Source organism: Thalia democratica, chromosome 9 (genome assembly GCF_965202585.1).
Source record: "Thalia democratica chromosome 9, ktThaDemo2.hap1.1, whole genome shotgun sequence".
In the NCBI taxonomy this organism is placed as follows: domain Eukaryota; kingdom Metazoa; phylum Chordata; class Thaliacea; order Salpida; family Salpidae; genus Thalia; species Thalia democratica.
Window position 1 is genome coordinate 38,372,837 of NC_139173.1, and position 21,312 is coordinate 38,394,148.

The 21,312-nt window shown below is 24.1% G+C and overlaps 1 protein-coding gene across 1 annotated transcript in view; it reads right to left on the reverse strand.

Annotated features, from left to right (window-relative positions):
* Positions 1-15,566, reverse strand: part of LOC145844080 (calcium-activated potassium channel subunit alpha-1-like) — a 62,263-nt gene extending 46,697 nt beyond the window's left edge. The window contains exons 1-6 of the mRNA XM_082951424.1: positions 15,444-15,566; positions 13,490-13,659; positions 9,448-9,601; positions 8,902-8,963; positions 4,253-4,346; positions 2,634-2,745 (exon numbers count right to left, since the gene is read on the reverse strand). Coding sequence (XP_082807550.1) covers positions 2,634-2,745; positions 4,253-4,346; positions 8,902-8,963; positions 9,448-9,601; positions 13,490-13,659; positions 15,444-15,476 — 625 coding nt within the window. The 5' untranslated portion in view covers positions 15,477-15,566. The remainder of the gene's footprint in view (positions 1-2,633; positions 2,746-4,252; positions 4,347-8,901; positions 8,964-9,447; positions 9,602-13,489; positions 13,660-15,443) is intronic.
* Between the last annotated feature and the right edge of the window lie 5,746 nt (positions 15,567-21,312).

Consider the following 21,312-nt stretch of genomic DNA (forward strand, 5'->3'; position numbering starts at 1 on the left):
GATTATAACAGTCGTGCTCTAGATATCATAGCTCTAAAAAAAAAGTATTGTTTTAATTCATGAAATTTAGTTCTTTTTGTTCAATTTTAAACAAAAAATACTGTAGTAGCAGTTGAAAACAGCAATTAACCGCTGATAAGACTCAAGACAAGAAACTCTCGCGCAAGTAGCCACACACACTGGAGAAAATCGATATTTTTAAGGTCAGTCTACACTAACACGAAGTTTATATTTACACGATGGCTCCATGTAAGACGCTCTAATTGATTGGCTACTTTCCACAATGTTACTTGAGACTCGAGATGAATTTATTGATTTTCGAAAGAATTCGCAAGAAGTTACATATTTCGTATTCCTTCACAGACTGTCAGTTACTTCTGACTGTGATACAGGTAACAAAATGTGCTTTTAACAAAACTTAATTGTCCCATAAAATTTAAAATACTAGTTGTTTTTTCTGAAATTGTAAAAGTTTACAAAATATTTAACTTTGCTGTTGTTTTTGTTAAAAACTGTCAATTTTTATTGATTCGTCTTAAAACCAAACAACGTTTAACACACTTTGTTTTTTTCTTTACAAGTTTATAAGACAAACTGCGTTTTACTCACTACAATAAACTATTTTTGTTTTTCTTAAATTTATATTTTGACGTCCTACACTTAATCTAATCGGTGTAAAATTTAAATTTGATGTGACAATTTTACAAGATAATGGTAGTTTAATTTTTGTCACTTTATTAAAAGCACATGACAAACTTCCACGGTTTACCACAGATTTGCTTGTTGGAAGTTTTGTTTACCATATCTTATAAAATTTAATGAGATTAATTGTTTGTTGGCTCGAAGTGTCTTTATTGAATTAGAAAGTGGCACAAACTCCTAACGATGATAATACACTATAAATTCCAACATGAATTTAATGATGCTAGATTTTTGTTGATTTAACAAACACTTTAAGACTGCAAGCTTTTAATCAAAAAAAGTTTGATAGATTGTTGTTTATAATTAAAAAAGCTATGAAAATTATATTCTTCGTAAACTTTAAAAGCAGTAAGTCTTTTTAAAACTCGAGTTCATACATTTAACTTCAGAATAGCATTTCTTGGCCTTTTAGTAAATATATAAAATGTTTTTTACGCAAAGACTTAATTAGCACCAAGATAACATTAAGTCGTTCCATAAATCTATTCTAGCCACCAAGACATGAAAAAATAATTTAGTAAAGCTTAACACTTAGCTTTGATTTGGTATGTACTACTAATATGTACTAGTAATATATGCTACTACAATGTAATAGAATATAAAAACCAGTTACTTTGCTTTTTTTCAATCCAAAAAAAAAAGAAATTAAAAGACTCTGACAAACCAAAACATTCCTATGCGAGTTTTTGGTTTTTTACCACAAAAGTTGCGTTTGAACCAGACCAGACATAAAAATTAAATGGTGAGGAAATTCAACAAAATTTTACTTGAACTAACTTTAATCCAATTTTACAATAACGTAATATAAATAACAAAAAGTTTCAACAAAATTATACTTGAATAAGTACATATACAAACACCCGACGCAAGTACGAGGTTAATACGCCAATTTCCTGCGTCGTTACGTCATAATTAGCCGACTATAGTGACGTCATAACGCTACAAGAAATGTTAATGATGGTTTTGGCAGCGGTTTCTGTTTTGATGAGTGATTGTGGAACGTTTGAGCGGCTTTTAAATGATATATGTACTTTAAACTTAGAAAAGTCAACTATTAGAAATTTTTCCAAAAGTTATAACACTTTTAGCAGGTGTTAAGAGCGTTCAAAAAATTTTTTTTTTAAGTTTAAAATGTTTTTAAATGGTTCTATACTAAAATGTTTGCAAATTTAACACGAATTTTTTCCCAATCAGTAGTTAGGATATTTTGACTTACTATTGTAATGTGAAATAGCAGTGTGCAATATTTTCTAAAAAACACCATATTTGTGCGAAATCACGACGGTAAAAAATATTTATATAGCTCTAATATTTTTATAAGTATGCTTATTGGATATGAATATAAATATAAATCTACGAAAAAAACAATTTAACAATTAAACGTAAGTACAACAAACCATTATTTCAAATGTTAACCAACCAACTTACTAGTTATCTTTTAACTTAATATTTTGTAAAAAGGAAGTCTGTGTCTAGTTTATTATGGTCTTATCAGTTTATTTTTGCATTCAGAATTTTCAAAAGTGTCTCATTGTTTGAAAAGCAGTGACGTTTAGGTGAATATTTCTTATTGTATTCGTTTATAAAGCTTGTAATAACAACACTTTTTTGGGTCAAAAATTATAGAAGCTGTTTTAGTAGCTAACTGGTACAAACATACAAACTAAGATTTTCAAAACAAAGTCATAAGGGTTTATTATTTATTAACGTCGTTAAGCAAAATGTTAAAAACTAAAAAAATGACCTATAAATATTATTTAAACTTCTTTCGAAAACGTGTTTTATAAATTTATATTAAAACAGTTGTTATTTAAATGTTGGTTTTAAATAATTAAAAAAAAGTTAAACCTCTAAATATGCTGAGAATAAATTTCTGACATCTACTTGCTTATCATAAAGTTTAAAAACGGTCACAACACAAACCAACTAACCGAGCCATGTTCTGTTGAGGTAGACTGACACAAAAACAGGTGGAATCGTGAAAAAATCCACAAATGAATTTATTTCCAACCAAAACACCAATTTGTCGTTCGCCGCTACAAACTGCAAGACAATAGTATAATTATTTTGTATGTTATTTATAATATATTTAAACTAACTAAATCAATCTCTCTGTATTCTATACTTATAAGCAATTTAATACATACATGTTTTGTTGTTACAAAAACAACTTAATATATTTGCTCAAAACTTTATTATCTAAGTTTTATTTTGAAATTTCTCTAAGCATAATAAAAATAGGTATTCGAGATGTAACTGTATTCAATGAATATGTTTGTATCACTTGAAATTGTTAAATTAGCTTGTAATTTTACTTGTAATAGAAAAATACTGCGAGTTACAAACTGAAAAGCAATGTTGTTTTTAAATATGCTGATGTAGCATAAAAATAAAGCTTAGTTTTTTGTTTATCTACAATAGTTTATTTAAGTAGTTTGTTATTTAGAGATCATTTAAAAAACAAAATAAAATTGTTGTAAGTTAAATTAGTTTGTTGAACGACAAAAATTACGCTCAAAATATTTGGTCCTAGGACCTGGTGCACAAAGAACCTTTCGGTTATCGAGTCGTACACCACGGATACCTTTTTACGGACTTTTTTTAATTGTCCAGGACAATTAATACTTTTCAATCAGGGCAGATTACTAAACTATTTACTTTGTTTATACTTGTTGTAAGAACTAAACACATGTTTTTGAATTAATATAACTTAAATATATTTTAAGTTTTTTTACAAGTAAATTAAGACACCTTAAAAACTTAAAATTAATTAACGTTTATGCACAAAGCTATTCAAAAAAATATCTTAACATTAATCTAAATCTTTAGTATTTGAAGCTACTTCTTCATACAACTAAGTTTATATTAAATTTAAAACTGAAATTGAATAAACGTTTTAAACACAAGTCTGTACAAATAAGCCTCAAGGGGGTGTTTATATTAGCTTTACAGGAGAAAATGGTTTAAATTGCATTCAATTAGCACTAATTACTATGATCTTTAATTTATATCTTTCAAAATATACTACAAGTTTAATGTCTGTTTAGAAAACTTAAAAAATATAATACATATAAAACAGATTTTCATAGTGCATAATAAAAATAGTTTCTACATTTTAAGAAGTATTTAAATGTATTTGATGATTAAAAAACGTCAAACTTATTGTAGGTGCTTAATACGTTGAAATTAAATTTAGTCTGGATAAGATAAAACTTAACAGTTTCATTACATAGTCTTCATTCGTTAAAAGTCAAGTGTTGCATTTAATTTTCTAAATATATAAGCAAGTTAGCTTTACTTATATAGTATACGATTTTTTATTATACCTCCAGACAAAAGTTCTCTATATCTAAAGTGATATTTTGTAAAATACCCTCTATTTTTTCTTTTTTTATTCCAAGTCTAGTTTAGTTGGCTAACTATCGCTAATAACTTTAAACTTTTATTTTATTTTGAACACAAAAATATTTAGGTTTAAAAGTGCACACCAGACAGTCAGATCACTGTATTTATCTATTAATTGCACTAAAATTAATAAGTTTGAACTCACCCTTAATCCGAAGTAGAGAAGGAAAAACAAGTTGAAAGCAAGATCAATTTGGAGGGTCGTGTCTTCGAAAAAGTTCTTGCACATCTCTATCGGGCTGTGTGACGTGATAAAAGTCAGAAAAATATAGTATAACCATTTTACTACAATGTACGTTTGTTACAAAAATATATTTGTCATAATTTTAGTATTTGTTAATCTAGAGTTTCTAAACATTGTGGTTTATTATACCTATGGCATCAAGCGTCTAGTTTCCAATTGTTAATTAGTTTTTTTTTTATATTACAGAAAGTTTTAAGAACTGCTGGACTTAATTCAACTTATTTTATAAAGGCTATGATTAAAAAATATTTTACTACGAAAATTGTCCATTGGTGACCCGAAATTTGTAGTAGAATTAAATATTTACTAAGTTAACTTTTATTATTTTATTAAATTATTTTCTTTCCTAGCTTATTTAATACTTTCTTATTTACATTAAGTATTTGAGTGTGTTTGAAAAAAAAAGTTAAAAAAATACCTTTTTGAGCTAAACATTTAATTTTAGTTGCGTAACTAACTTTAATGTTAAGCATATCATATAAAACAGGAATCTACTTGTAATAAAAATCGAAAAACTTTTATAATTAAAACTAAAATTGTCTAAATAAAGATATTATTTAATGTATTTTATGATCAAACATTTTATTACTTGAAATTTGTCTTTAATCTGAAATTAAGCCGCTTAAACTTTTCTTTTTTTCACAAATGATTTAATCCAAACAAAACTTTTTTAACTTTTAAAGGTTAAAAACAAAAGAAAACTTAAAAACTTTTGTCTAATCTGAAACAAAGCAAAATCTTTCGCTTTTCAAAATAGATTTATATTCTAAACAGATACTGAAATTAAAACCATATAAACAAATAAAAACTAAGTTTTTGTTTTATTGAATAGTTTATATCATTTTAAAATCATTGAAAACTTTTTCAAATAAATGTAGTTTTATATTTAACTGGCTTTATTGTCATTTTTTTCTTTAACATACAGACTTTCAAGATATGAACTTATATTTTTTTCATATACATGCAAATAAAACTACTTAAGTATAATGTAAAAATTAAACTTGAATTAACCTTTAAATGTATTAGCGGCCGGTCTTTATTAAGCATTCTACCACAAAACAAAACCTCAATAACTTATAAGTGTATCATTGCATTAATATATAGGAATGTACATGTTGCATTTTAAAAAATACATTAAAATGTTGCATTAACTTTGTTTAATTCAAGTGTTGTGGCATCTAAGTGAGTTTAATTAAAACATTTTATTTAATGGACTTCTTTATTAATTTTAGACGGAATACATTACATTTAAAAATTAGTTGTTCAACTGTTCATTTTTTTTGTGTGTATAAAAACAATGCATTAAAAAAAACCTAGTCAACATTGGCAAACTATAGTTTAAAACTCTGTTGAGTTACAATAAGACAAATTTAAAAACCTCTATTTAAAAAACTTTTTTTAATGTCATAAAAATAGTGCTTTTAAAATTTTTAGATTTAAAAATTTTGTACTTGTTTAAAATGTTTTTTTAATTTACATAAAATTTTTATACTAACTAAAATTTTATACTTATTGAGTTTGATAAATAAAAGATATTAGTAGTTTAAAATATTTTATCAATAGTATTGTATATAAATAGTCGTAATACTCTAAATCTTTTAGTACTTAACATCAGCTATATAAATTATTATATGTTTTGGTTTTAAGAAAACAAGTAGAGAGATCTCAACTGCTGGAGGAGAAGTAATGAACTATATAAATTATGATTTTTTTTTCAGCATAAAGTTTTTCGTTTAAAAATGCTTTAGTATTGACTTATATTGTGTAAAAGAATATAATTTCTAAATTTACAAATGTCAACGGATGCAAATTATCCAAATAAATAATACAGGTATGTTTTTTATTAGATTAAATTTTCTATAATTGAAAACTGTGCGTAGTTCACATTTTTTTTTCCGATTAATCTTTATTTCACTTAAAAGTTAAACCTCTAAACTGTTTTTAAAAAGAAAGCATTTAATAACGATTCGTAGTGATATAAACATTTACACATTTTTGGTCAACCACTTTAATCAAATTTAAACTAGCTTTTGAGTGATCGTATTTAATAAACGCTAGAATGTACAATAATAAACGAAGGTAATTACTTTTTAAAATGTTTTATCATTTTCAGAAACTTAACTACACTATAGAATTATGTTCAAATAAGATGTTCTTCAAAAAAAAAATTTAAAAATTCTATTATGTTTTCTGACTTGTCTAATTAATAAAATGTCTTTTTTGTTAAATAGATGTAGTTTTTAATAATAGTTTGAGAAATTAGTTTTCAGTTAAACTTTAAAGAAATTTATTTTCTTATAAGCATGAAGCTTATGCTTGAAAAATGGTTCCGTTTACAAAAAATTAACATATTTTTAATCTACCTAATACCTTTTTTTCATACAAAATTCTTTTTTAAACAACAAAACACTGTCTGTTGCTTTCTATAAAGCAATTAATATAAGTTTAACAAACTATTTTGTTCATAATGAAAAAGTTTTTTTTTAGACTGCTTTAAAGTTTTACTATAAAAAATTCAAATTGTTAATTAGCCACAAATTAACTATTCCAAAATTAAAGCTAAAACTCTCTTAAATTTTTTTCTAAACTAACTTAATTGTACTCAACTTCTAAAAAAGCATTTTAAAACAGTTGTTATCTAACCTTTGCTTTAGTAATTTGTTTAATAATAAAAGCCAAAATGCTTAAAGAAATGGAATTTAGGTAAATAACAGCATGTTTCACTGATTTTAGATTCTTTAAAGTTCTTTTTAAAACTATAAACAGAAATGATCAAAAAAACATCATTTTTTGATAAACTAAAAAAAGGAGTTAGAATCAGAATTAGTCACAAAAAACGTGTTTTTTGTTTTGAAACACTCAATTGATTAGGTGGATACAAATTCGCCATTCGAAATCGACAAGCTTTAGACAAGGCAGTTTTCAATTGTGTTTCAAATCGATCTTTTCAGAGAGGCGTTCAAGTCACACACAGGTTTGAAAATTTAATGAAATCGTGATCTGTTCAATTATTTTGTTTTCGATTTCTTACACGCACACACTTGAAAGTTTTACTCGAGAAAAGAAGTTTGAACTTTTGAAACGTAGAAAAATTAAATAAAAAATGTAGTACCAGGGTTTTTAAATTTTTCGACTTTTGAGAAGTTTCGTTTGTAAAATTAGAAAAAAAACTGTTATTTTGCACGAAGATTTTAAAGTTTTATTTGAGAAAGAGGCTTTGAACTTTGTAAACGTTTTAAACTTAAGACTTTAAAATGTTTTGCTGATTTTTTTGATTGACTACACTAACTTAAAACTAAACAATGAATTTAATTTAATTTTTTTGAACCACACTAAAACTTTAATACTTTATTTTTAATCTTGAAATGTTTTACAGTTGTGATAGCAAAAGTAAAAACTAGTTTGAAGTAGCGAATTCGAAGAATAAAAAAGGCCTTAAAAGGTTACTGAGAGTAAAAACTATATTTAACTCGAATAATTGTCATGCTAGTTTTTAAGTTCTACCTTGAAATCTTCATAAACTTGTATGGCTAATCTATCTATTTGTTAAATATTTTAATGCAATACTGTAATTTGTATTGATTTACGTTTTAATAAACTAAAAGCTATAATTATACTAATTAGATTTTAAAAACATACGCTATATAAAGTAGTACAACCTAAACTAAAAACAACTATATAAGCTTTTTTAATAAATTCAAAAAAATATACACAGTAAAATATAGTTTTAACAAATCAGAAAAATTCTTGATGTGTCTTTGCTCAATTTATTCCAATGACTCTAAAAACAATAAAAAGTGGTTTGATCTTTTCTATTGCAGCAGTTTTGCAAATTGTTTGTTGCTTCAATAAAAACTGTTGTCCAGCCAAAAAAAACATGCAAATTACCGTCCCAAAGGATTTCCAAAATTGTTCAAGAAAAATATTTGGTCGATTTCTCAAATTTTGCTTTCTGATATCACACTTCAACTTATTGTTGTTAAGTTCTACTCTGCACCCTTTTTATTTATACATAAGGATCTGATTAAAACAGTTTCATTACTTGAATGCTACAAATTTATAAATATATTCTTGTTTTGTTTACAAAAAACTGCTTCTTTTATGCTTTGTTTAAAAAGTAAATTAAAAGAAGTTTAATAAAACTAATTTTCTTTTCTTAAGAAGCTAATAGCTATTTTATTAACAATGATAAAAGTTCTAACTAAGTATAAAGTAAATAAAGCTACTAGTAATAAAAATATAAGTTACCCTGCTGTAATTAATAAGCTGAGTTTTTTTGTCTAAACTGAAATAAAGTATAAAATTATAATTTAGAGTTTCATAAGTACATAATAACTTTATAAACAAAACTTACTATACAATATTTAAAATTATTGCCATTTGCAGTTTTTTAAGTATTAATAGCACATTGTATAAGCGTTATTAAAATAAAAATGTATGAAAAAATCAAACCATTTCAAACTTAAAGAATTACTTTGTATAACTAAATTTATAAGTATAAGCTTTGTATAATGTTAATAAGTTTTATTAGTAATAAACAATAAACCAACTTTGATGAATCCATGAAGTAAATGATTAAGGCTCCAATACTCAGTAAAAACACGAACACCACCTGATAAAAAAATAAAGCTTATTTGAAAACAAAACTGTTTACTACTGTTAAAAAATTATTTAAACAGTTTTACAAATACTATTTTATACTTCAAACAAATTTTAAACTAAAAAAGTTAAAGAATAGTTGTAATAACAAGGGCACATACAAATCGGGCTCAACTATCGTATTAATGGCCTCGGTAAGAGTTTTAAAATATGATTTTAAATGACATCATTTACGTTAAAGACACAAGTGCTTCCAAACTTCACCCATCTATGACTTTAATCTGTATTTACCGTAAAAGTTTACTTCCTACCAGTTTAAAACACCAATAACATAAAAATCACATACAAACAATTTATAAAAAATTCTCAATTTCCAGGTTTTTTCGGTGTTCCATGTTTTATAAACAATAAAAAACTCACCAAAATTCTTCCAATTAATGTATGTTAGTAAATCATCACTTATTAAAATATAGTATAATAAACAAACAAAAACTGACCAATATCCTCCCTATTAATGTCTGTGCGGAGATCATGACTCCAGCCCAATCTTTTATTGCCGTCATCCAATCAACTTCCACTGACGTCATCTGTTTGGAATCCTCCTGACCTGACAGTGACGTCTGAGATCCCTTGTTTGCAGATTCCACCTCACTGAAATAAACAATTTATTTGTTTTTTTATCAATTTTAGGGATTTTGTTTTGTAGATTTGCTACTTTTAGTGAATTTAGAGACTAATTATGTTTGTAACTATTTGTTTGTGCATTTTTATAGATTGAAGAAGAATTAGCTTTCAGTAATTCAGTCGTTATAAAACACCAAAAAGTTAAAATGTTTATAACGAGCAAATGCAAAAATGCTTTTAAAAATTTATTGTTGTACAAACAGTATCACTAAAAAGTAAAAAAAATAAAAAAACAAAAATTGGCAGATTAAATAATGCTTTAAAGGTTTTTTCTGAACATAGTTAATATTTTAAAAACTAGACAAATCTGTTTAAGTTTAGATTTAGCATTGAAACTAAGCCTGTAATTCAATAAAAAACACCATAATAAGTTAGAAAGTCAGTTATAAGTTTTATAACTAGATTAACTGATAACAAGCTTAAAAACGCCAGGTAATATAGTTTAGTTTAAACTGCATTGCTTTTAAAATACTTACACTTTAAAACAATAAACAAAAAGACTTAAGTTATAAACTTGGAAAAATAAAAGTCTTTGTTTAGAAATATAAGATTTTATCTAAAATTGTGTCTAGACTTAACGGCAAAATTGTTTGTTTTCATTCCAAAGCCATTAGTCTGTTTTGTTTTTTGTTTATGAATTTATAATTCAAATAAATGTGTTTTTTCTAAATGAAATAGTTTTAAAACCTTTACTTAGTGAAAATTAGCAAAGATCATTAAAAACACTATAGAACTTGTACTAGGTATAGTACTTAAAAATAAGTTAAATTAATAGTTTGTAAAAAAATGTTTAAAACTAAAAACCTTATAAACACAAAATTCAAAATGATAAAATTAAAAATGAAACTAGTTATAGAAAACCTACCCAAAATTAAAAAAAGTGAACAAAAAAAAAACATAAAATAACAACCAATTTTGTTTTTATTACTTGTAGATTAACATTTGTTGATGAAGTTTATTTCAACTTAAAAAAAGTTAATTGAAAGATTATTTATAACGTACTAGCTTTAAATATTTTTAGAAAATAAATAATACAAAATTAAAACTGTGAAAGATACACAGAAAAAGTGAGTACATCAGAAATACTTCTATCGATTATATTTGTCTGCTGTCAATATATAGCATTATTACGTCATAGTTGGAATTAGTTACTATACATTGTGTTGATTACTATATGGTGCACTTGCCTAATTATTTTTTAAATAAAATCTATATTTCTGAAGTTTTTTCATAATTTGTTATTTTTTAAATACAACAAAGAAGTAATTAAAACAATATTTAATGATTTAAAACTTTTTGTGAAATAGTTTTATGTAAAATGATATTTTTTAAAATAAAAGCTTCATTAGATAATTATTCTTTAACTATGTCTTCATGCTCGGAGTTTATATATCTTTACTAAAAGAATAAATGCACAAAATTTTTTTAAATACTATTTTTAAAATTTTTTAAAAATATAATTTTATTTATAAATAAAAAAATACAATAAAAAACTAAAGATTTTGAAAAATTCCGAGAATTTTGAAGAACTAATTATATAAGTTACGTTTTTACGTAAAGTTGAATTGATTTGGCTCTACAGCTTTTATGACGTAATTACTTCCCTTTTACAAAAAATTGAAAACAAAAAATTCAAGCCAAATTTTGTTTACTTGATTATGCATGAGTCAAAAAATTTGTTTAGGTAACTTCGCGTTAGTCATATTTTGTTTTAAAATTTAAAGAGTCATGGAAAATTATACAAATATTTTTATACAAAATATTTTTTTCATTTTGTGAAATAATGTTTATTGCTTTATTTTTAGATCAGTTTTATAAAGTGATAATATTTATTCAAGTGTTACAATTATTTTGTAAATTTTATAATTTTAATTTCTTTTGTTTCAAATAAAATATTTACTAAAATTAAATATTAATTTTTAAAATACTTATAACTAACAAACTTTTATACTAGCTGAATAACAACTTACTTATAACTAATAGTATTTACAGTACTTAAAAGTTAAAAATAATAAAAAATATGTCAAAAACAAAACATATAAATATAAAAACTAAAAGTAATTCATTATCAGAAAAAGCTACTTAATTTTCAAACTTAAAAAACACTTGTGTTTAAAAAAAACATTTTGTTTCAACTGTGTATTCCTACCAAATAACAACATTAAGTGTAATTATATTAAAAAAATTAATAGAAAACTCAAAGTAGTTTCTTAATTAATCAAACTTTAAAAAAAAATTAAAAATTACAATTTTCAACAGCTTCTTTGTTTTAAGGATTACTATAAAAAAGCAAGGCACAAGCAATATAAATGTCACACAATATTTGCATATAAAAAAGTGCAAAAAGTTTAAAAAGTCACATAAACTAGAAAGTTTAAAAAAATGTTTTTTTTTACTACAATAGAAATATTTATACTTTTTTCAATTTATAGCTTAAAAATGCTCAATTAAACATTTTTTGAAAACAAAAGTTTTAAAGTTTTCAAACAAAAGCTTTAACAAAAGAATAAATCACTTAACAAATAAGTAATTTACTTTGTTATTTTAAGTAAGCTTTATATTTAGACACTTACAAAGTCATAGATTTAAGTTTTAAAATACTTTTGTCCACATAATTTACAACTTTAGCTGTTACCACGATATAAGTTTTTTTTGATGAGAACACTCATTATATTTTTTGTAGAACTATTCATACACACTTCCTTTATAAAACTATATTTCCACAGAGTTAAAAAAAAATAATTTCAAACATACAACATAATGAATTTTTAATACTAATCAAACTTGACAGCAGTATTTTTATTAATTTTGCATTTCTATTATACTTCATTTTTACCTCAAAGATAAAAAAAATTAAAACATTTATTTCTATTTAATAAATTTGGATTCAACATTTAGACTTTTAAAAAAATACTAAAAAAATATCAATAACCAGATGAAAACATTTATATGCAAACATAAACTTTAATTTTGTCTTTAAACATTAAAAGTTTAGTTTTAATAAAAACTAAAAAACAATTAAAAAAGTGACAAAATAAAAAGTTTGAAAAGTAAAAGTAAATAACTTCAGTGATAAAAAACAAACGATTAAAAGTTAACTTCAGTAATACAAATCAAACTAACAAATAAATTCAAGTTTTCTCCCCAGATAATTTATGAGCTACAAATAATTAAAAGACAAAAATATACAAAAATGTCTGAAGACTAAAGTATTCTATACAACCATACAAGCTTTGCAAAAAAAACATATAAGAAATGGCAACTAAATTTGAATTTCAACATAAAGTCAACAGAGTAGCTCATAGCATGCTTTAGATCAGGGTTTCCCAAAGTGGGCCAAGTGGCCCCCTAGGGGGCCATGAGGCCATAACATGAAACTTACACTAGACATTCTCGAGTTGCAGATGAAGAGCAAAAAAAAAAGTCTCATGTTTATTTTATGTTAGTTAAGAAACTTACAATAGATATTCTTGAGTTGCAGATGAAGAGCAAAAAAAAAAGGTCTTTGGTGTTTTTTATCGTAGTTTATGAGTAATCTTGTTGAAGGGGGCCATTGCTTTTTAATTTTCTATAAAGGGGGCCATTTGCAAAAAAGTTTGGGAAACCCTGCTTTAGATTATATATCACCAAAGTTGTCTAATGCTTTTATAAAGCCAAATAACTGTAAAGTATTAATAAAAAAATTTTTTATAAATGTAAATGATAAACAAACCATAATAAAGTCAACAGAGTAGCTTATAGCATACTTTTTATTTTTAAGTTTATAGAACAACCCAAAAATGAATTTATAAGTATTGAGAACTGAAAACTGCTATTTTGTCGACAATTTTACTTCAAAACAAATATAATATAAACCTGGCACAGCACATGTAGGTGAAAGCTCTCCACAGCAGAATGCAGAAGAGTCCTCCGAAGAAAGCCACCATGGAGGAACAGAGGAACGCGTACCACATCTTCTCCTTCTCGCATCCCATCTGTATGTCGCTCGCCGCGTTCTGGTAGTCGAAGTCGTTCTGAGGGGGACTCTGTTGAAATGTCATTAGTTAAAACATATATAGTAAGGTAGAAATTTCTTTTAAACATTCTGGTAATCGAATTCATTCTTAGGAGGACTTTGTTGAAATGTCCTTAGTTAAAATGTATATAGTAAAGTAGAAATGTCATTTAAACACTCTGGTAATCGAATTCATTCTGAGGGGGACTCTGTTGAAATGTCATTAGTTAAAACATGTGTAGTAAGGTAGAAATGTCAATTACAACTTTGTTCTTAGGGGAGTTGCTTTTATGTTTTGTAACCTACATAAACCTTTAATTTTGAACTGTTTAGTAAAAGTGTCATTCACAGCTTTTGATATATTTTGGAAGTAAAAATGTCATTTATTTATGTGGTAGTCAAAGTCATTTCGAGAGGGATTCTGTAAAAATGTCATTAGTTAAAATATATGAAATGGTAATAAAATTATTGAGGTTTTTGTTAGGTGAAATTAATATTCCTTTGAAATGTGTAGTATGAATGTCATGTACATTTTTATGATTTAAAAAGGTAAAGTAAGTTGTTTAGTTTTTTTATTTGAAGTAAAATTGTTGTTTGAAAATTTTTCAAAAGGAACGTTTGCCAAAAAGTCAATTGAGGGGTTCTGTTGAACAGGAGTATGTTATTATTTGAGTGGCATAGTCAAAGTGTCATGTACATTTTTTAATGAAGAAAAACATTATTGTTTAAGTAAGAAAAATTTTTTTTTGTGTGTTGCACAGTCATTTGGTTTTTCTTAAAATATGTCAATAATCAAAATATTTAGTAAAATATTTTTCTATTTGTTATAAAGTAATGTTTAAAAAAAAATTAAACTAAAAATTATCACTAGTTTTCTTGTATTATTTTGTAACTTTTAAACATAGAAGTCATTATTCATGTTGAGTGAACCAGTCACTTAAAATTTAGATGAAATTAATTTTGATTTCAATTAGACTGAATTGTACTAAAAAAATATAAAGCTAGTTACCTATTTAAAAATATGATAATTAAATTTTGTATCTTTTTACTTTTCTGTGGTGGTTAATTACCACTAATAAAACTTTATTTCAAAAGTTATTTACTGGATATTTGTAAACTGCACAAATATTACAAACTAAAATTAAGTAACTGATTTAAATCTTATTACTAAAGCTTAGTAAAATTTATGTATATTAATATGATAATTTAAATAGTTTTAAAAGTGTTATATGTCAACTATTGTATGTGGTTTTCAAAATATAAAGTCCAGCTTTTCTTTACAAGTAATAATATCATTATGTACAACAGGTTTGGTGTATGTGTAATTTTTATTTTTGAAAACACAAATAAATATTAAACACAGCTATAGCTTTTTATGATAAATGCTATTTAATTTAAACTTAAAGGTAAAACATAAATAAATATAAACTTGCATACAGCAGATTTATTACTGTATAAACTTACTTTTTAATTAGTACTTGTTAAAAACTTATATAGTACCCTATACCTACAAATTGTTGAAAATCTAGAGTAATTTTTTATTATTTTTTGCATACTTTTACTTAATATTTCATGACTTAACTACTTAAGCCATATAAAATCAATACCATTTGGTAAAAATTATAAGTTGACTAAACAATCCATTTAAAATTTAAAGAAATGAACAGGTTATTGAATTATTTGGTCAAAATTATTAAATACCAAATTTAAAATTGGAACATAAAATCACCATTAACACAAATCAGCATACAAAATCTTCTCATTAATATTTAGTTGTTGTCGTTATTAAAAAAAAAAATTTTTTTTTAAACTAACAGTAATTTGTGATGTTGATTGAGTACTTGTCATCTTTATTTATTTATTCTTGTGTTTTTATTTATTTTATTGATAGCTAACTGCCTACTTTAGTCAACTGCTTGGTTCTTTGTAGTCAAGTCATATGGAAAAATCAACAATTTGCAGCTAGCATAAACCACTGGATTAAAATTTGTACAGAGTATATGAAAACTTAAAAAGTTTTAATTTTATAGTAGTTTGATATTTAATTATTTTGTTTCTAATCCAACTTATAGTCACAAACTTGTTAATTAGATATCTAGTCAAATTATACAAGTATATTAAGTTTATAGAACTGGCTAATGTAGGAGTTTGTTATTAAAAGTTTTTACTGTTCAGATAATAGTTTTTGTCTATAAAAATATTTATTTGCATTATTTAATACTTTACTTATATAAAACTTTAAACTTTTTAAACTTAGTTTGAGATGTTTGTTAAGTAAAAAATCTGAAATTGACTAGTTTACTTTGCTTAAGTAATAGAACAAAAAAGTTTTTTAAAAGTCTGGTTATCAAGGTAACACTAGTATAAAAACTGTAAAACCTAAAAAAATATTATCTTAAAACAACTTTGGATTTTTTGTTTAAACAAAAGTCTAAAGTTAAACTTATTATTTGTTTAAATATACTATTTACTTTAGTTATATAACATCAAAGTTTAACATAAAAAAAATATTTGTTATTAGTTTGTCCAAAAAGTTTTGTTGAGGTTGAGATTTTTTTAAATGATATTTCAAACAGTTTTCAAAGTTTAATTAAAACAAAAATATTATATTTTATTGTAGTAGTTTTAATAGTGTAAATTTAAAACAAAAATAATCTTATTTTGTAAAAAATTGGCTAATGCTTCAACAATAATAGCTCCCTGTCTCATAATTATCTTTGTTGTTAAATTCAAAAAGGTTAACTACTAAACCCTTTTAAATTACAAAAAAATACCATTAACACAACTCTGTTTATAACTAAACACTGAATTAAAACACATCACTAAAATCAAAATCTAATGAAACTCTAATAAGTAAAAACAAAAAATGCTTTGTTTCATCTTACAAACCTGTCTTACACAATAAGCCTTTAAAGTATAGATTTGCTTTAATAATTAATAACTTCTAGAAGAGTAAGTGTTTCAAAGCATTTAAGCCATTTTAACATTTAAATCAAGTTAGAAAGTTGAAAGACAAAAATAAACACAATTCAAAAACTATTAACAATTTTTTTTTAAATACATTCAAAAAGTGTTTTTTTATCACTTTTGCACTGGAAAATTAAAATTTTAATTTAGTAATTAATATTTCTTAGATAACTAAACTTTTTGACTTTAAAAACATGTTACTTAAAACCAAAGTTAGAAAGTTGCAACAAAAAACTAAAAAAACATCTTTCTGCCCCCACTATAACTTTCCCACACAATATTCACCAAGCAATTTGTAGCACAACTTAACTTCAATTGCAGTTTGTAAACTCAATGTTGCTGCTTTTCGCTATAAAGTGGATTTTGAAGAAAAAGTTTGCACTTTGAAAATCGAGGGAAGCTGTTTGGCTGAACTTTATCGCCCAGCAGTGGTTAAATAATATTCTATATAAAAACTTTTATAACTTTCAATGAAATTTGTAGTTATTTTGCAAACTAAACTAAAGTAATTTTTTTTGTGATTTTTGTTGTTTAAGTATATTTTTGAGTTCAAGTAGTAATATAATAATAAAAGTAACATTTTTAATAATAATTTAAAGTAGAAAAAAACTATAAACATAATAAAATAAAAGTTGAATTTTTGAAACTTTTATAAACACTACATTTGTAGCTTTAGCAGAAAGTTATCGTAAGTAATGGCATAAGAAAAACCTAAAGTTATTTCAAAAAAGTACTCTTTATGTTTTGATTGATAAAAAATAAATATCTTAGGATCATTACTTTTATTAAACTATGCGTTTTTATCTTAACTTACAATATTTCTAAAACAGTAAAACGATATAATTATATATTTTAAGCTGTAATTGTTTTTATAAATAAAGGTTTAATAGATTGTTTATAAAACAATATTCCACTTAAGACTAAAATAAACATGGTATATAATTAATGTAACTAAAACTAGGATACAAAAAATAAGCTTTTTTGAGTATTTGTAATTGTTTAAATTTATCTAAAAATATTGTTTGGATCTACTCACAAAAAGTTGATTTTTAAATTTTTTTCTGTTGTCATTAAAAGTTATACACATTATGATAATCCTGCTTAATATGTTACTGTAAATGATAGTAAAAACCTACTTAACTTGCAAATACAACTAAATTAAAAAGAAAATTATTAATAATTTACTAGTTTACATATCATACTTAAGTTTAGTTTGCTCTATGTTAAAAATCAAAGTTTTTTAAATCTTGTACTTATATGCCACAATACTTTAACTCACTATTTAAAACTCTATACTTACTAAACAATTTTTAAAATCGTTTAACTTTTTGATAAAGGAATTAAGTATAATTTGAAAAACTTTTGTGAAAATGAATTAATTAGTTAATCAAATTTATTTATTCTTTTTTTTACAAATGGTATATTGAAGCTTACAAAAACCTTTATAAAATAATGCAAATAAAAGCAAACAGCTTTTTGTTTTTTAGGTTTAACTAAATTTGTTGTTAAATAGCAACATATTAATTACGAAAAGAGGTCGTATATTGTTTATTGAACAATAAAAAAACGTTCAAAAAGCTTGGTCTAAGAACCTGGTGTACGAAAAAACTTTATATCAAGTTGTACACCACATGTTTTAACAGTTTCTGACAAGCTGATTTTTTTTAGTCTTAACTTTTGAACCTTAAGAACAAAACAATCAATAAAGTTAAAGAATAGAAAATAAAAACAAACGAAAATTAACAAAGTTATGTGTTTACTTAGAAAATATTTATTTATACTCTACTCAAAGGCTTGTATAATGAGATAAAAATTAAAACACAGTCTAAGCATACACCTCAAAAAAATAAACATATAAGTAAATAACATTTCGAGACTTAAAAAAAAAATAAAACTTAATTAAAAGAGATAAAAAACACAAATAGCAGAAATGAAAATACTTGAATAATAGATCACAAATTTTTAAACAAGGTGAAATTGTAAAAAGCTAAATTACTTTTAAGTTGAATTTTATCAGTATTTTATGCAAAAAGTTCAACTTTTTTTTAGTGATTCGTATTATTAAAGAAGTTAATATTAGAATGCATTAATTCTTAAAAAATACTATAACTATTCATAATATGAATTTAAGTGTTTGTTAACAAAAGATCCTAGCGAAACAAGTTCACTAGAACATATAATAACAAACTATCACGGTCCTTCTTTTATTACACGAACACATGTTTCTGTGTTAAACCGTGTAACTAATGTAATAAAGTAAGGATGCTGAATAATAAGTTATAAATATAACAATTTATAAACATTTATTAAAAAAATATTTTATATAGAAGTTAATTTGATCATAAACTCAATCCAACTCTAATAAATAATAATATAAAAATAAGTACTATAACATTTATACACTATGCACTTGATGTGACAGAAGAAAAATAAAACAACTACAATAAATAATAATAACAATAAAAAATTTACTTCACCTAATTTTTTATCTATTTTTTCATCTGAATACTTTTCTAAACCAAAAAATGTAACTATAAAGAAGCAAATAGTATTTGCTAACATAAAAAAAAAATACTTTCAGGTCTCCTCAGATAATTAGATCAATTGATTATAATTTATTTAAGATAGCTCAGCTTACCATTTATTTGAATAGTTAAATCGCTGTTAAAACATACATCTATTACTTAATTTTTATATGGGTATAATAGAAAAAAAATAAATAAAGAAGTTTGTAAAATTCTAAAGTTAGTTCAAAATAGAAATAGTAAATAATCTAAAGAGTAACCAGAAAGAAAATAATGCATTACTGTTATTGTAACTAAACTAATCAAATTTTGAGCTAACTTTTTGTGTAATAGATGACAAAATTATCAACTTCCTAAACAAAAGTAAATAAACAAGCGACAATGATAACTTATGACCTTGATAATTACTGCTTAATAAATAGTTTTGAAGTTCATCCTGGAACTTTTCAAAATGACTTTGATTTTTTAGACATAATGGCAGCTCAGTCCATAAATCACTACCTTATAAAGACAAAAATGTTGTATTCTATAATTTTCTTTGCTTTTTAGTTATTTTTTACTTGTGCTTATTAAAAAATAAAATAAAAATTACTACTTAAGAAGTTTAAAGGCTTGGTTTTAGTAAAAAAGCTAATACTTTTATTTTGCATTTTTTTTTTAAACTTATATAAAAAAACTTATCATGCATAAACAACCTACTTAGTATAAGACATATTTCAAATTATTAATACAGAGGTTGAGTTGTGTATTACATGAGCTTATTATTTTTGAAATTCAACAAAATCAATAAATGGATTTTTCACAGTTATTTATTAAATCAAATTATTTTTTATGGTTGCTACTTGTTAAAAACCGACAAATACAAAAAAAAAATGCTGTAATAATTCTTCAAACAGTTTAAAATATTGAAAACTTAAAGTGAGATTCAAAACAGTTATAATAAACTTAAACTCCTCTAGTGGCGTCAATATAGCACAACAAACAAGTGCAAAGTTACAACAGAATATATAAATAAAAACACAGACAACACTACACCAATTCGAATTCATCCATGCACATTGCATAGTGAGCACTATTTAACAGCGTTGATAATGCGCTAAGAATACAAAAAACAATTACAACTAAAACAAAAAAACATGATTAAGACAAGCTTCGGTACGGTTTTACTTTTAGTCGATAAATAATAGTTGTTTACATATTTCATAATAGTGTTTAAATATTTACTAAATACTATTAAAATTATAATAAAGCATATTTTTTCAAGTTAAAATAAATAAAAAACACTCAAAAATTGAAATTTTAAATTTATCACTAAAAAAAATTATTAAGATAAGTTGCGTCTAAAAAGACTGCGGAGAGCTTTTAGTTTTGATAAGTAAATACTAGTTGATTATTGGTATTTTTCCAAACAATATTCAAACAAAGTTATCATATTAATAAAAAACATTTTTTGCTAAAATCATGGTAAGCTCTGAGTCATAAAAAAACTGGTATACACTTAAAACATTAAAAAATAACTAAAAATTTTTTAAACAGAAATTGGTTTGGTTTTAGTCTTAGAAAGCAGTTATAGACATTTCTTAGTTAATTTCTAACAAATATTTAGTACTTGTTCAAACAACATCAGTAACTATAAACAAGTGTTAAATTTCAATAAAAGATACAAGGGGTTGAATTGCACAAAAAACTTCAAAATGAAATATAAAAAACAAAAAATAAAATAAACTTTTTTCGGGAGGTTTTAGTTATTGTCTGTAAACAAAACTATGTAAAAATATTTTTTGTGGTTTCTATTTTAGTGATTTGTGAATCATCTCCTTCAGTACGTTCAACATTTGTCAATTAAAAGTAAATTCAGAAATCTTTGTGATACATACGGATCACTAAATATTTTTGCTTTTAAATCAAAATATTGTAGATATTTAGACTTTACTCAATTTGTAGAACAAATGTTTTTAATTAATTTTACTTTTCAACTAGTAAATACTTAATAAGAGGTTACTCATTGTGTTTTCAACGTAAAAAAAGGAGTAAAAGAACTGAAATTAAATTTGGTTTTAGTCTAAATTTCAACAAACCTCATTTTTTTTATAAACAAAACGATAATGTTAAATTAAATTATAAATAAAGCTTCATTTCATCTTTGAGCATAACACAAATCAAACATAAGTAAGTGATAAAAGTAAAAAAAA